Source organism: Marmota flaviventris, chromosome X (assembly GCF_047511675.1).
Source record: "Marmota flaviventris isolate mMarFla1 chromosome X, mMarFla1.hap1, whole genome shotgun sequence".
Lineage (NCBI taxonomy): Eukaryota > Metazoa > Chordata > Mammalia > Rodentia > Sciuridae > Marmota > Marmota flaviventris.
Window position 1 is genome coordinate 53,629,110 of NC_092518.1, and position 16,015 is coordinate 53,645,124.

Sequence of the window (16,015 nt, forward strand, 5' to 3'; positions counted from 1 at the left end):
GCAAGCCAAATCTGAGCTCTGCTGGAGGGCAGGCTGAGCAGCCAAAAATGCTGCTCACCCTCAAGGAGCCCAGTTGAGGCAGAACACAATTATCATTCTCTACCGTGAGTGGAACCTTATGCTTTGAGAGCAAGTTTCTGACAAGTTAGCTCTGCCCCCATTGCAAACATGTTACTGTGGCCACTTCCTTGTCTCCAGCCCAGCATTTTCCTACATCAGCCCAGGAAGACTGGAAGGAGGAGGTGCCATAAGTTCTAAAGTGTCTGGAAGAAAGAAAATGGAGTTCTTTAGGAACCCCATATTCCTCCAACTATGATGTAGGGTCTTTATTCTCCCATCCCCTATACACATACTTCTGCAGGACTGGTTAGAAAGCACAGATGAACTTAAAGCCTGTTTCTTAGTTCTGCCAGTGGGGAGCAGTAGGACTAGGGTTCAAATTTACCTTTGATCAACATTAGTATGTTAGCCTATACCCAGCTGGGCTGCTGGGTTCTGGGTCTGTAACTCAATGAGGGATGCTGTTAAACATCTTTTTTTCAATCTTTATTTTTTAGTTGTAGTTGTACACAATACCTTTATTTGTTTTTAGGTGGTGCTGAGGATTGAACCCAGGACCTTGCGCTTGCTAGGCGAGCGCGCTACTACTGAGCCACAATGCCAGCCCTGTTAAACATCTTTATCATGTCAAAGACATAAATTTTTATCTGCCCCAAATCATCTATCCATTGACAGCCAGAGATATCTGGGAAAGGGCCAGACATGTTAAATAGCTTTGGGCTCAGCTAACTGCTTTTTCAGGATTGGATCCCTTCAAGAATTCTCGAATACTAGAGGCTTACTCAAGAGTTCACTCCTGGGAAGAAAGGCAAGCTCATGACATGTGTGGTACATTGAAAGGAAATAGAGTGGTATAGCTTGGAGAATCCTGGAAAGATCATTTGGTTTAATTCTCCCATGTTATAGATAGACAAATTGAGGCACAGACAGGGGAATGATACCCATCAGTTTTCCATAGCCATTTAGTGGCAAAAACTGGGCTTGGACCCAGGTCTATGAACTATCAGGCTTAGGCTCCTCCCAACTCTTTGGAACTCTTGGGTCCTCTTTGGGGATATTCCCTTCAAATGTGTCCTTCAGACCCTACCTAGATGAATCCATTGCATTATGAATCCTGGGAGCAGGGTCTTTGAGAGTCCCACATGGCCAGGGCCATAGAGGATCCTACAATGAGAAGAGTGTCTCTAGCTGAAGTCGAAAAAGAAGCCAGTGGAGAAACAGCCAGCAACTCCTAGCCTTACCTGGTGAAGGAGCTGGTATGGAGGCCAATGAAAGCAACAGCAGCGCCCGCAGTTGCTGTGATTCGGCAGCCCAGTCGGTCAGTGAATATACTCACAATGGGAGAACAGAAGAAGATCATACCCATCGCAAGGGCTCCTACCCATGCTGCAGAGAAAAGAAGCACAAAGACACTGTAGGTTAATGTGGTACTTGGTTATGCTGCTGGTATCTCAGTTCTTCTTCTCTGGCTGTTCAGGGGAGTCATTGCATTGGTCTGCATTGTCAGCCTGCTGGTCTCTGCTGGTCAGAAAGGTATGCAAGCAGATGCTAGATATTATAAAACAGGGGATCCCAATGCTGGGGTCACATTTGGACTTGCCAACATTTTAGGCCTTTCTGGGGGACACTAAGCCAGATCTGTAGCATTAGGCACTGGGCTGCCTGGATTCAAGGGCAAGGAGCATGGGGGTTAGCTTTTAGGAGCTATAGTCAGGTTTGTCTCAGTCATTGGGACAACTCTGTGAAGATGCTAAGACTAAGGAGCAGAGAAGGCCAAGACAAAAATCTTCTGGAATTGTACTAGGGTATAGAGAAGATTCAGGGGCCACCTAAAGATTTCTAAGGACACTGTGCAAGAGGGCTATGTAACCTCATCCTAAAATCCTCCATCAGAACCCATGTTTGGCAAATCTCTGATTCCAACTCAAACAGTAAGTCCTGTTTTTATTTTATTTTGGTACTGCGGATTAAACTCAGGGCCACTCTATCACTGAGATATGCCCCTATCCCTTTTTATTTTAATGCAGGATCTTACAGGGTTACTGAGGCTGGCCTCAAACTTGTGATCCTCTTGCCTCAATCTCCCAAATCTCTGGGATTACAGGCATGTACCACCATGCCCAGTGAGAGTATCCTGTTTTTAAAAGCTAAGTATCAGCTGGGTGTGGTGGTACACGCCTGTAATCCCAGCAGCTCAGGAGGCTGAGCCAGGAGGATAGCAGGTTCGAAGCCAGCCTCAACAACTTAGCAAGGCTGTAAGCAACCTAGAGAGATCTGTCATGAAATTAAAAATAAAAAAGGGCTGGGGATAATAATAATTACTATTATTAGTATAATAATAATAAAATAAAATCTAAGTATCTATAACAATCCTGACCAGGGAGAAAGAAATTTGCCATTTTACTTAGATTCTTCCAGACCATTTCCCCTTGCTCAGCCCTCAGAAGGAAAACCTAAATTTTCTTTTTTCATTTGTTTGTTTGAAGGCTGTTATCAAGTTTCATCTTGAGCCTCTCTTTTCCAGGATAAATAATCGTAGTTCCTTAATTTTTCTTCTTAGCTTTAATTTCCAACTCCGTATTTTCAGAATTCTCTTCTGAACAGGTTCCAAGTCTTCATCATCATCATCATCAAAAAGTATTCATTGAGTGTCAGCTAAGTAGGGCTCTGGATCAGCTTCTGGCTCTCTTCAACCGTAGAGCCCCAGGTAGGCCAGAGGAGCACAACTGGAGTGAAGTTAGTGCTAGTCTACCACTTGTGTCCCATACCTTAGTGCCAAGTAGGATGCTCAAATCCCCACCAGGAATCTTCACTTCTGGGCCCTGTCCTGAGCCCATGATGCCTGACTCCCAAAACACTGGCTGAGGGCATCAGGAAATCTGGACTTTCATTACAATTTTACCTCTTATCAGCTGTGGAACCTTGAGATGTTACATAGCACTTCTCTAATTAATTTTTTCATCTGTGAAATAGGGATTAAAATTCCTACTGTGCCTTCCTCAAAGTTTTTAAAAATTATTATAAATATATATATATATATATATATATATATATAGAGAGAGAGAGAGAGAGAGAGAGAGAGAGTGTTTTGGAAATATTAACAGTTACATCATATACAAAAAAACAACGTAAAATGGATCATTGACTTAAATGTAAAAAACTATAAAATTTCTAGAGGAAAGTATAGGAGAAAAAATCCTTCTGACTTTTGGTAAGGCAAAGATTTCCAGATATTCATAAAAAAGTATGAGCCAGGGGCTGGGGTGTGGCTCAGCAGTAGAGTGCTTGCCTAGCATGGGCAAGACCCTGGGTTAGATCCTCAGCACCACATAAAAATAACTAAGTTAAATAAAGGTATTGTGTCCAACTATAACCAAAATATAAATATTTTTTAAAAGTATGATCTATAAGAGAAAATTTTGACACATTAGACTTTATAAAAATTTAAAACTTCTATTCTTTGAAAAAATAGTTACAAAAGTGAAAGGCAGGCCATAGACTGGGGAAAACATTTACAATGCACATATCTGGCAAAAGACTGGTATCCAGCACACAAGTGTGAATTGACTCTCACAATTCAAAAAGAAAAAAAAGCAAGCAATCTGATATAAAATATGGGCAAAAGACTTGAAAAGACATCATACACACACAATATGAATAGCAATTAAACACATGAAAAGATGCTCAACATGATTAATCATTTAAGAAATGCATATTAAAACCATAGTGGGATACCCCCTACATACCCACTAAAAAGGCTTTTAAAAATGATAATACTTAGTATTGGGGAGGATATGGAGGAAATGGAAATCTTATACACTGCTGGGAGAAATGAAAAATAGTACACTTTTTTGAAAAGTCTGGCAGCATCTTGTGAGGTTAATCATATATTTACCACATCATATACCACTCCTGGGTATTTAATCAAGATGAACAAAAACTTATGTTCATTCAAAAACCTGTACCTAGACGGTTATAGCAGCTTTTTGCATAATTGCTCAAACCTGGCAACAACCTGAATATACTTCAACTGATGAATAAATAGACAAATGGGTATTACATTAATGCAGCAGAATAAAATTCAGCAACAAACCAGAATGAACTATTGATACTTGTACAATTCTCAAAGGCCTTATACTAGGTGAAAGAAGTCAAACTCAAGTGACTCATAAGAAATTCTGGATAAGACAAAACTATGGGACAAAAAAACCCGCCAAATTGGTTGGTATCAGGGGAGGGGATGGTATGAGAGGGTTGAATATGGAACGAGGCATGAGAGAATTTGGGGGATAATGGAAGAATTATATATCTTGATTGTGGTAGTGGTACTCTTTGGGGGATATAGCTTAGTGGTAGACCAAGTGCTTAGCATGCAGGAAGCCTGGGCTCTAATCCCCAGCACCAAAAATAAAACTGGAAAACCAAGTATATAAAAAGCATAAATATTATCATACTTAAATTATATCTCTAAATTTGATGTTATTAAAAAGTGAGGTCAGGGGCTAGGAGTGTAGCTCAGTGGCACAGCATGTGTTTAACATGTGTGAGGCCTGAAGTTTAATCTCTAGCACCAAAAAGTGGGCAGGGGAAGGTAGAAAAACAGGAAGTACCAGTTAGAGATCTCATTTATGGGGCTGGGATTGTGGCTCAGCGGTAGAGCGCTCACCTAGTGTGTGTGAGGCCCTGGGTTTGATCCTCAGCACCACATAAAAATGAATAAATAAAGGTATTGTGTCCAACTACAACTAAAAAATAAATATTAAAAAAATCTCATTTATGGTATATATACTTTTGTTCTGGCCAGATTTAAAAAAAAATAGCTTAGATGCTTTGTTGAAGAGGAAAACATAGCTGAATTTAGTAAATAATTTTACTGACATTCTATAGTCTGAACTCTATTGATTGACCCTTCTGAGTATATACAAGACAATGAAAACTGATGATTCAGCTTGTAAGGTACTTTTTGTACAGTCTAAGAAAGTGTAAATTGAATTTAATGTAGCTTTTAAAAATTAATCTGCTTTTTTGTCTGTTTTTTGGTATTGGGGATTTAACCCAGGAGTGCTTTAGCACTGAACTACACCCCCAGCCCTTTTTGTTCTTTATTTTGAGATGGGGTCTTGCTAAGTTGCTTAGGTCCTTACTAAATTTCTAAGGCTGGCTTAGAACTTGCAATCCTCCTGCCTTGGCCTTCTGAGTCACTGGGATTACTGGTGTGCCCCACCACACCTTAATTTGGGGAGGGGGGCGTTACTGGGGATTAAACTCAGGGGCACTTGACCACTGAGCCAATTCCCAGCCCTATTTTGTATTTTATTTAGAGACAGAGTCTCACTGAGTTGCTTAGTGCCTTGTTTTTGCTGAGGCTGGCTTTGAACTCACGATCCTTCTGCCTCAGCCTCCTGAGCCTCTGGAATTACAGGCACACACCACCATGCCCAGGTATCTGCTTAATTTTGGAAAATATTTTTATTTTGAAATAATTTATTGATTCACAGAAAACAGTTGAAGTAGCTCAAAGGGGTTTAATGAACCCTTCACCCAGTTTCCCCTTATGTAACTATAGTACAATATAATAGTCAGGAAATTGATGGTGGTATAATGTATGTGTATAGTTCTGTATCATTTTATCATGCGTAGATTCCTATAACCATCATCACAATCAAGGTACACAAGAATTCCAAAACTACTAAGGTCTCCTTTGTGCCATCCATTTGTAGTCACACCCAGCCCATTCTCCCACCATCCCTAACTCCTAGAAATTATCACTGATTTGTTTTCCATATCTATTATATTCTTATTTCAAGAAAGTTATATAAATGGAGACGTATAGTATATAACCTTTGACATTGGCTTAACCTTTGATGTTGACATTTTGACACCCAACATAATCCTTTGGAAATACATATTTGAAGTGGGTTTCTTGGAGACAATATATAGTTGAAGCATGGCTTTCCCCCCACCTACTCTGCCAAACTCTGTCTTTTAATTGATGTATTTAGAGCTTTTACATTTGATATAATCACATATATGTTAGGGCCATTTTATTTTTGTTTCTTATGAACTCTAGTTTCTTTTGCCTACATGCAGTTTACTTAAACAGTTTTTAGAATTCTGTTTTAACTGATAGTGCTTGAGTGCATCCCTTTGTATGACTTTTTAAGAGGCTACTAAAAATTCAAAGAATTCACATATGTATATAATATCTCAGTCATCTTGAATATTTCCTCTATATAGATTGATAACCACATCAGTTATAGTTATAATTTTTCCTTAACTGTTAAACATAATTTAGAAAATACAAAAAGAGAAGGAAACCCCATTATATTTACCCATTATTTTACCCTTTTCACTGTTATTTCTCCCTGTTTTGATTTAGAAGTGAGGTGTCCCCCAAAAAGTTCACATGTGAGAGACAATGCAAGAAGGTGAAATTATTGGGTTATGAGAGTCTTAACCCAATCAGTGATTTAATGCCCTGATAGGGATTAACTGAGTGGTCACTGAAGTGGTAGGGTGTGGCTGGAGGAGATGGGAATTGGGGCGTGGCTTTGGGATATATTTGTTTCTAGCTAGTGGAGTCTCTCTCTGCTTTCTGATCACCATGTGAGCCACTTCCCTTTGCTACGCTCTCCCACCATGATATTCTGCCTCACCTCGGGCCCTGAGGAATGGAACCAGCCTTCTATAGATTAAGACTCTGAAACTGTGGCCCTCAAATAAACTTTTCCTCCACTACAGTTGTTTTGGTGGACTCTTTTAGTTACAGCAGCCAAAAAAAAAAAAATCTAAGACACTCCCTGATATTTTCTATCCCTTCTTTTATTATTTCTTTTCTAGTTAGAGAAACTCCTTTAGCCATTCTTTTTCTTTCTACTTTTTATTGGTACATTATAATTATACATAATAGTGGGATTTGTTGGCTTTACCCTTTCTTTTAGGGTAGGTCTATAAACAACAAATTCTCTTAGTTTTCCTTCATGTGAGAATGTTTTGGTTTTCCTATTCATTCCTGAAGGATATTTTCACTGATTATACAATTCTAGGTTTTTCTTTCAGCATTTAGAATATCGTGCCACTTCTTCCTTTTGCCTTCCATGATTTCTAATTACAAATCTATTGTCTTAGAATTGTTTCCCCCTTAGAGTTAATGTGTCATTTCTCTTTCCCTGTTTTCAAGATTATTTTTTGTGTATGTATGTTTATGTGTGTATTTAGTTTTCAGAAGTTTAACTATGATGTGTCTTGGCATAGATGTGTCTTTGGGGTCTACTCAGCATCTTGAAACTAGACACTTATATCTTTTTCCATATTTGGGAAGTTTTCAGCACTATTTTATTTAGTACTTTCTCAGCCCCATCTTTTTTCTCCTCTCCTTCTGGGAATCCTCCTATGGCAGAAATGTGAGACCCTTTGTTATATCATCACAGGTCCCCAAAGCTGTGTTCACATTTTTCCCCAATCTATTTTCTCTAAGTTTTTCAGATTTTATCATTCCTATTGTTCTATTTTTTTAGTTCACTGATTCTTTCCTCTGTCTTCTCTAGTCTGCTGTGGAATCTACCCCATAAGGCTTATTTGATTTTGGTTAGTATTTTTTTCAGTAGTGAGGATTGAACTCAGGGCTTTGCATATTCTAGGCAAGCACTTTAACACTGAGCCACATCCCCAGCCCTTTGTATTTTTTTTATTTGAGACAGGGTATCAGTAAGTTGCCCAGGGTGGTCTCAAACTTGTGATCCTCCTGCCTCACCCTTTGGAGAAAGTTGAGATTACAGGTGTGGGTCACCATGCCTGGCTTATTATATTTTTCAGTTCTAAAAATTTCCATTTGTTTTGTCTTTATGACTTTTATTTACTTGCTGAGACTTTGTGGCTTTTTTTTTTCATTTATTTCAAGTATGATTTTAATGGCTTGTTATAGCATTTTTTTATGATAACTGCTTTAAAATCCTTGCCAAGTCTAATTTCTGTGTCATCTTGGTCTTGATGGTCTTTTTAAATTGAAGTCAAGATTTTCCTGGTCCTTGGTGTGACAAGGGATTTTCTATTGTATCCTGGGCATTTTGTTGTGAGACTCCAGAGCTTATTAAAATCTTGTGCTTTAGCAGGCCTCCTCTGACAACATGCCAGCCAGGCAGCACCAGGCAGCACTGCCAAATGAGGGTGGAAGTCCATGTTCCCAGCTCGGCCTCCATTGATACACTGGGGAGGAAGGTTGCCTTGATATTGCTGAGCAGGTGTAGCAGTTGGTCAAGATCCCCACTAGGCTTCTTCTGATACCTTCTTTATTGAAAGGAGTAGGGGTCCCTTGTTACTGTTTCCCATGTGGTATCAACTGACACTATACTAGGTGATAGTGAAAGTCCCAGTGGCCTACTTGGCCTTCACTGACACCACTTTGGCACTTTTCCAGGAACAGGAGGGGTGGTCAGAGGTTACAGTCTGGCAAGGGTAAAAGTCCAGGCTCCCTACAAGGTCTCCACTGACGCTGTGGGGGAGGGGTAGGCCTTGTTACCACTGAGAGGGGAAGAAACTTCTGAATCCCTACTTACTTTTCTCTGACACCACTTCAGCATGGGAGGTTGGCATGTTGGGGCACCTTCTGAAGCTGGGTGAATGTAGAAATCTAAGATCCCTCCTAGGCCTTTGCTGACAAAGTGTGAGTGGCGTGCATTTTTTCCTCCACGGTGTTTGCCTGGAGTAGAGAGGTTGTTGTCTAAAGGTTTTCTGTCTTGCTAGGCTGCCCCTTTCCTGGTCATTTAGCTAAAGAATCAATCTTTTTTCTGCTTCCACTGGCATTTCTGGTCCATCAGTTTTAGATGTATTTCATGCAAGGAATAGGAAAAAGTGCCTTGATAGTTTTTTAAAACTTTTTTTTTAGTTGTAGATGGATATGATATCTTTATTTATTTATTTTTATGTGGTGCTGATGATCGAACCCTCATGCATGCAAGGCAAGTGCTCTCTTACTGAGCCATAATGCCAGCTCTTGATACAGTTATTAATGCTAAACGTGTATGTATTTTAAATTAAGTCACCCATGTATAATATTCATTTATTGAACAGTTATTTAACATTATCTTTGGCCCAGACACATGGCTATCCCACTTGCATTGAGGATGCTAAATAAGTAACATACAGATATGGTCTTTGACTTCAAGGATCTGACAGTGGGGTAGGGAACATTTTTTTTATATAATAGGGCAATACAATTTATAAAATCCTGTGATTCATGACCAGAATTAAATTGTCTAAGTATTTTTAAAGAAATCAAACACTCCAAGTGAAGGAAAATTTACTATATTAAGGGAAAGAAAAGTAGCCTAATAGATTAATGAATGAAGAACAACATAGTATAAGACTTAAAGGATAGTGGGATAGGTTATCAGAGGAAATTTAGTAAGAGAAAAATAACCAAGCAATGGACAATTTGAAAAAAAGAACCAACAGCTGGGCACAGTAGCGCATGTCTGTAATTCTAGTGGTTTGGGAGGCTGAGGCTGGAAGATTGAGAGTTCAAAGCCAGCATCAGCAAAAGTGAGGTGCTGAGCAACTCAGTGAGACCCTGTCTCTAAATAAAATACAAAATAGGGCTGGGGATGTGGCTCAGTGGTTGACTATCCCTGAGTTCAATCCCAGGTACCCCTACCCCAAAAAGAATAGAACCAACAATCATATAATAATGATATGGTCTTTGACTTCAAGGATCTAACAGTGGGGTAGGGAACATGTCACTAATAAATGAGCATTATTACTTGCCTTTGCCCTTTTTCCACTTGGTTTCTGTTTTTTGGAAAATGCAAGGAGTAGTCAAAGTTTTTGACAACTCTGACAGTTTTCAATCTGGACTCAAAGTCCAGATTCTATTTGTTTCTTATTATTACCCCTGCTGTCACATGGGGAGGACAAAGAGATTTTGATGAAACAGTTGAGATTATGGGAGAGTTGGGAAGAGTGAAAAGCAGATTTCAACAAAAGAATACCATCTTTCTAAACAAACTTGGAAAAATCAGAGACAGGACTCCATAATTTTCCATCATGCAGAGGGCATTATTTTCAATTCACAGCTGTACCAAGTGCTAAGGAAGTGCTTAATTTCTGACAAATTTTCTTTGCAACAAAGCCCTGGCCTCTGAGGTTCAACTATATATAAACCCACTGATATGGTTTAGATATAAGGTGTCCTCCCCAAAAAGCTCATGTGTTAGGCAATGCAGGAATGTTCAGAGGCTAAATGATTAGATTATGAGAGCTATAACCTAATTAGTGGATTAGTGGATTAATCCATTTGATGGATTAATAATTTGGATTACTGGGCAGTAACTATAGGCAGATAGGGCATGGCTGAAGGAAGTAGTTCACTGGGGTCATGTCCTTGTGGATTATATATTTTGTTCCTGACTTTCTGTGTTTCTTTCTTTCTCTCTCTCTCTCTCTCTCTCTCTCTCTCTCTCTCTCTCTCTCTCTCTCTCTCCCCTCTCTCCTTCTCTCTCTTTTCTCTCTTTCCCTCCCTCCCTCCTTCTCTCCCTCTGTCCCATGCTCTCTGTCTCTCTCCTTTCTCTCTCCCTCTCTCCCTCCCTCTCCCTGACTGCCATGAACCCAGCAGCTTTCCTCATCCACACCCTTCTACTATGATGTTCTGTTACACCTTGGGTCCCAAGCAATGGAACAATGGAAGAGGCTGATCATGCACTGAAATCTCTGAAACCATAAGCCAAAATAAACTTCTCCTTCTCTAAGTTGTTCTTGTCAGGTATTTTGTTCACAATGATGAAAAACTGACTAACACACCCACCATCCACTCCTTTCATCTAGTAGTCCCCAGAAATTTTTTTCAACCTCAACCACTACCTCCAGGTGAATGACAGTTCACCCCAAAAGGCCTGTATTTGAAATGAACACAATGGCTGTATTCAGCAGGCAAGCCCTTCCTTTCCTCCTCTAAGCACCCATAGCTGTGGGGTTTCTGTTGGGCCTGGGCAACACAAGGTCAGAACCCTGGCTTTTTTAGCTCTATCCTGGACCTGTTGGCCTTCCAGATTCCTCATCCTCAACATTTTTTTCACTCAAGTGCCCAATTAGTGCCCTGGATCCTTACCCAGGCACTCAGGCAAATGTCTTTGAAGTATAGGGAGACCGCTCAAAAAGAACTCAAATGTGGGACCAGATTCCTTATTTCTTGTTTGCCAAAAACCAAGCACTCCAAGCTCTCCCCCTGAGTTAAAAGAGGGAGAGAGGGTACTCCAAGAGCCAAACTCTCCAAATAAATTACAGGCTTTCACAAATTCCTGTTATTGTGAGAAACTAACAAAAGTTTAAATAAGGAAATGATGGAGCATAGCCAATGAAAGGCCAAAACTGGTTAAGGGATAGATGGGTGAGAGAGGTAAGGAGGGGTGACATGAGGGCAGAGGTGGCTCTATTCAAGAGCCCCCTGCTGCTTCCTGACAAGGTGCATAGTATAATGAAAGCATAGCAAATAGGATTAAGAGATCTCATTCGAAGCTTAGCTATACAGCTGCTATGCGCAGTGCTAAGTGGAGAGAATAGCACCATGAATTGGAGTTTGTATTGCCAGAAGTATCCCTCTCCTTCTGTCTCATCTCCATATGCTTTCAGAGTTCTCAGAACCTGGTGGAGAGTCTAAATCTAGTGGGAATAAGTGACGGTGGCTGGAATGGTATAGGCAGGGTAAGGGGAGAGTGTGGAGTAGGTGGCAGGCAGGTCAGGACTGTGGTGACTATGCTAGCACATCTGGTCAGGTGATCATCACTCATTAGCTAGATGACTGGAAGCATCAGTGGAACGCATTTAAAAGGAGGCAGGTGGGTGGTCATTGTGGCATGTACTATCGTTCAAATACTTGGGAGGGAGAATTGCTTGAGATGAGGAGATTGAGATCAGCTTGGGTCACATAACAATATCCAGTCAATCAATCAATTGATCAATGCAGGTAAAAGCACTTCTGGCATCAGCTGGGGACTTTCAGAGGGGAGAAATGCAACACCCTACTTTTTCCATAGGGACTGAGCTGTCAGATCTCTGACCTCCATTTTCTCTTTGGCTGACCAGGAAAAGAACCACCCGCTGAGCTTCAAATTTTAACTATTTCCCTAGCTTTGTGCAGGGCCCACAGTTAAGTGCTATGTAGCTGACCAGTGAATAGATAAAATACTCTTGCTCAGGGAAGGTGATTACAAAATCTTTTTCTGTCCCCTCTCCTCTCTGCTCCTCTCCTCTCCTCTGCCCTCACTTCTCCTCCTTCCTTTTCTCCTCCTTCCCCTCTTCCTTCTTCTCTCTCCTTTTTCAGTGCTCAGAATCAAACCCAGGGCCTTCCACATATTAAGAAAGTATTCTATCACTGAGCAACCCCTCCAGCCCCCTTTTCCATTTTCTGACATACATTATGTTGAAGAGCTCTTTCTTCCAGCTCCCAGTTTCTCTAAACCCATTTGCTTTGTTAGCAACTCATGATCCATCCATTGTGTCTGGGACTCTGCTCCAGATTTGTAGTACACCTTTATTTAAAAAGTCAAAAACTACATTCATATTTGCCCTGGCATTTGATCTTCCCTGTGTTCTTTTTTTCAATATTAAAATGTAGTGAGGGTTTTTTATGGTATGACCCAGCAATATTGGAAAACATTCTTTTCCAAGCATTCGACACCTAAACAAACCCCACTTTTATTCTTCCATGCCTTGTCCCAATACATGGATTATCTACTTTTCAGTTTCAAAACTTTTGAAATCAAATAATCATTGAAAATATGTTAATGTTTCATCCCTTATTGGGTCATTTGGCCTCCTTTCCCTTGCTATTATTGTTTATTTACTTCCTTTTTCAGAGTACAAAAATCTAGAGGTCTAGTTCCTCATTTTACAGATAGACAGAGGCCCACAGAGACCCATCTCAAGGAGTGACCATGCCAAGTTTGAGATAGCAGGCTAACTACTGTCCCAGTCCTTCAGGTATAACTTGGCTTTACCTAATGGCCTATGGCTTACTGATTTGGCACCCACTGTTTTTCAAACAATGGTCAGTTATCTACTCTAGTTACTAAGGCAGATTACAGGTGGTTATATGACCAAAACATACCAGAGTTGGAATAAACTATGAAATGAAAGAGTTTCCTCCACTTTCCTCTGGGAAGACAGGACAAATGCCTATAGACTCAGACTGTCAGACTCAGATTGTCACTTAATAGAGGATATGGGAAACTAGAAGGAGGTAGAGATAGGCGGATAAGATATAAAGAGACAGAGGAGAGATACACATCTAAACTGGAAAGAATCTTACTAGAACTGCAGAATGTCCAAGATGAAAGGGCCCTTAAGAATCATAGAGGGGACAACCAAAATGGTTTCATGGGTGTATTACAAACATTTAAGGGTGAAATGATACCAATTCTACACAAATTCTTCCCCCCAATAGAAGGAAACACTTTCCAGCTTATTCTAGAAGCCTAACCCGATAAAGTTATCACAAGAAAAGTACAGAAAATGTCCCTTATAAGTGCATTTTAAAAAACACCTTAATAGCATTTTAGCAAATTAAATTCAATGATATATAAAAAGGACAAAACATCATGACTGAGTAGGATTTATCCAAGAAATGTAAAAAATAAATCAATGCAATATGCAATTATAACAGACTAAAAATAAAAAATATAATCATGTCAATATATGGATAAAAAGCATCTTACAAAATTCAATAGCCATTCAAGATTTTTAAAGATTCTCAGCAAACTAGAAGTAGAAGGGGACTTTCTCATCCTGATTAGGGGCAAGTATAGAAAACCTATAGCTAACATCATAATAATGAAAGGTTGGTTCTAAGATAAAGAATAAAGAAAAGATGTCTGCTCTCGCTAGTTTTATTTAACATTCTGCCAGAGGTTCTTACTATTGCACTAAGAAAACAAGAAGAAATGAAAGACAGACAAATTGGAAATGAAGAAGTAAAACTGTTTCCCGGACTGGGGTTTTAGCTCAGCGGTAGAGCGCTTACCTAGCATGTGCGAGGCCCTGGGTTTAATTCTGAGCATCACATAAAAATAAATAAATAAATAAATAAAGGTATGTGTCCAACTACACCTAAAAAATAAATATTAAAAAAACCGTTTCCATGATTATCAACCTAGAAAATTCAAAAGACTCTACCAAAAAGCTACTAGAACTAACACATGAGTTAAGCAAGACCTCAGGACACATGCTGGGTGCAGTGGTCTATAATCCCAGTGACTCAGGAGGCTGAGGCAGGAGAATTGCAAGTTCAAGGCCAGCCTGGACAATTTAGCAAGACCCTCAGCAACTTAGTGTGACTCTGTCTCAAAATAAAAAAATAAAAAGGGCTGGGGATGTAGCTCAGTGGTAAAGTACCCCTAGGTTCAATCTCCAGTACCAAAAAAAAAAGAAGAAAGAAAAAGATCCCATGATACATCAACATGCAAAAATCAATTGTATTTTTATATATCAGCAATTCATGGCAAAAAAATTAAAATAAAAATAACATTTGCAACATCACAAAAATTTGAAAGACTTATGAATAAACTTGATAAAATTGTGTAAGCCTTCTATCCTGAAAATTATAAAATGGTTCTTAGAAAATTAAAGAAGACTTACATGAATGGAGGGAAACACCTTGTTCATGAGTTAGAAGACATAATATTGTTAAGATGTCAATTCACCCCTAAATTGTCCTTGGATACAATGTAATCCTAATAAAGATTCCAGCAAAGTTGTGGGGATTTTTAGAATTTGGGACATTTATTTTCAAGTTGATGTGAACATAAAGGACTTAGAGCTGAGAAAATAATTTTGATAAACAAACTTGGGAGACTTATATGACCTGATTTTAAGACTTTTTATGAAGTTATAGCAATCAAGACAGTGTGCTATTGGCATAAAGATAGACATACAGATCAACGGTATAGAATAGAGAGTCTAGAAATGGGCCCACACATATAAATCTAGTTGGTTTTGGCAAATGTGTTGAGACAATTCAACAGGGAAATAATTTTTCAACTATTATTCAGGGTCAACTGAATATATACATTGCAAAGAATAAAGTTGATTTCTATCTTACACAATATTCAAAAATTAACTCAGAATGGTTCAGACATGTAAATGTAAGAAATGAAACTATAAAACAGGAGAAAATCATAGTGATCTTGGGTTATGCAAAGATTTCTTAAAGAGAACACAAATAACATGAGGTGTGAAAATACATGAAATTGACCTAATTGAATTTTAAAATTTACTCTTCAAAGACAGTTTTAAGAGAATTAGAACATAAGCCACAGACTGGGAAAAAATATTTGCTGGTTATATATCTGGTAAAGAAGTGTGTGTGTGTGTGTGTGTGTGTGTGTGTGAGAGAGAGAGAGAGAGAGAGAGAGAGAGAGCGAGAGAGCGCGAGCGCATGCACATGGATGCACTCTCAAAACTCAAAAATAAGAAAGTTAAAAAACCCAATTAATTTGAATCCACATTTCACCAAAGAAGACATACGAATGCTACAAAACTCATGAAAAGATGTTCAATATCGTTGGTCATTAGAGAAATGCAAGTCAAAACCCAATAGTAAGTTACCACACACCGGTTAAAACATCTAAAATTTTTAAAACTGACTATACCAAGTGTTGATGAGGATTTGAAACAACTGGAACTGTCAGCTCCAATTGCATGGCTGCTGTGAATGTAAAATGGTGCTGTCACTTTGGAAAACAGTTTGGAAGTCCCTCAAATGGTTAAACACAGACCCGACAACCTAAAAAAAAATGAAAGCATGTGTCCACATCGGGACTTGTGAATGAATATCCATAGCAACTATATTTGTAATAGTCAAAAACTAGAAACAACTCAAATGTCCATCAAGATGTAAATGGTTGCACAAATTGTGATATAGAAATACCAAGAAATACTTCTCAACAATAAAATGAATGAACTATTG

At 39.1% G+C, this 16,015-nt stretch overlaps 1 protein-coding gene across 1 annotated transcript in view; it reads right to left on the reverse strand.

Annotated features, from left to right (window-relative positions):
* Nucleotides 1–16,015, reverse strand: part of Slc16a2 (solute carrier family 16 member 2) — a 107,600-nt gene that overhangs the window by 12,821 nt on the left and 78,764 nt on the right. The window contains exon 2 of the mRNA XM_027922981.2: nucleotides 1,302–1,446. Within this exon, the coding sequence (XP_027778782.1) occupies nucleotides 1,302–1,446 (145 nt within the window). The remainder of the gene's footprint in view (nucleotides 1–1,301; nucleotides 1,447–16,015) is intronic.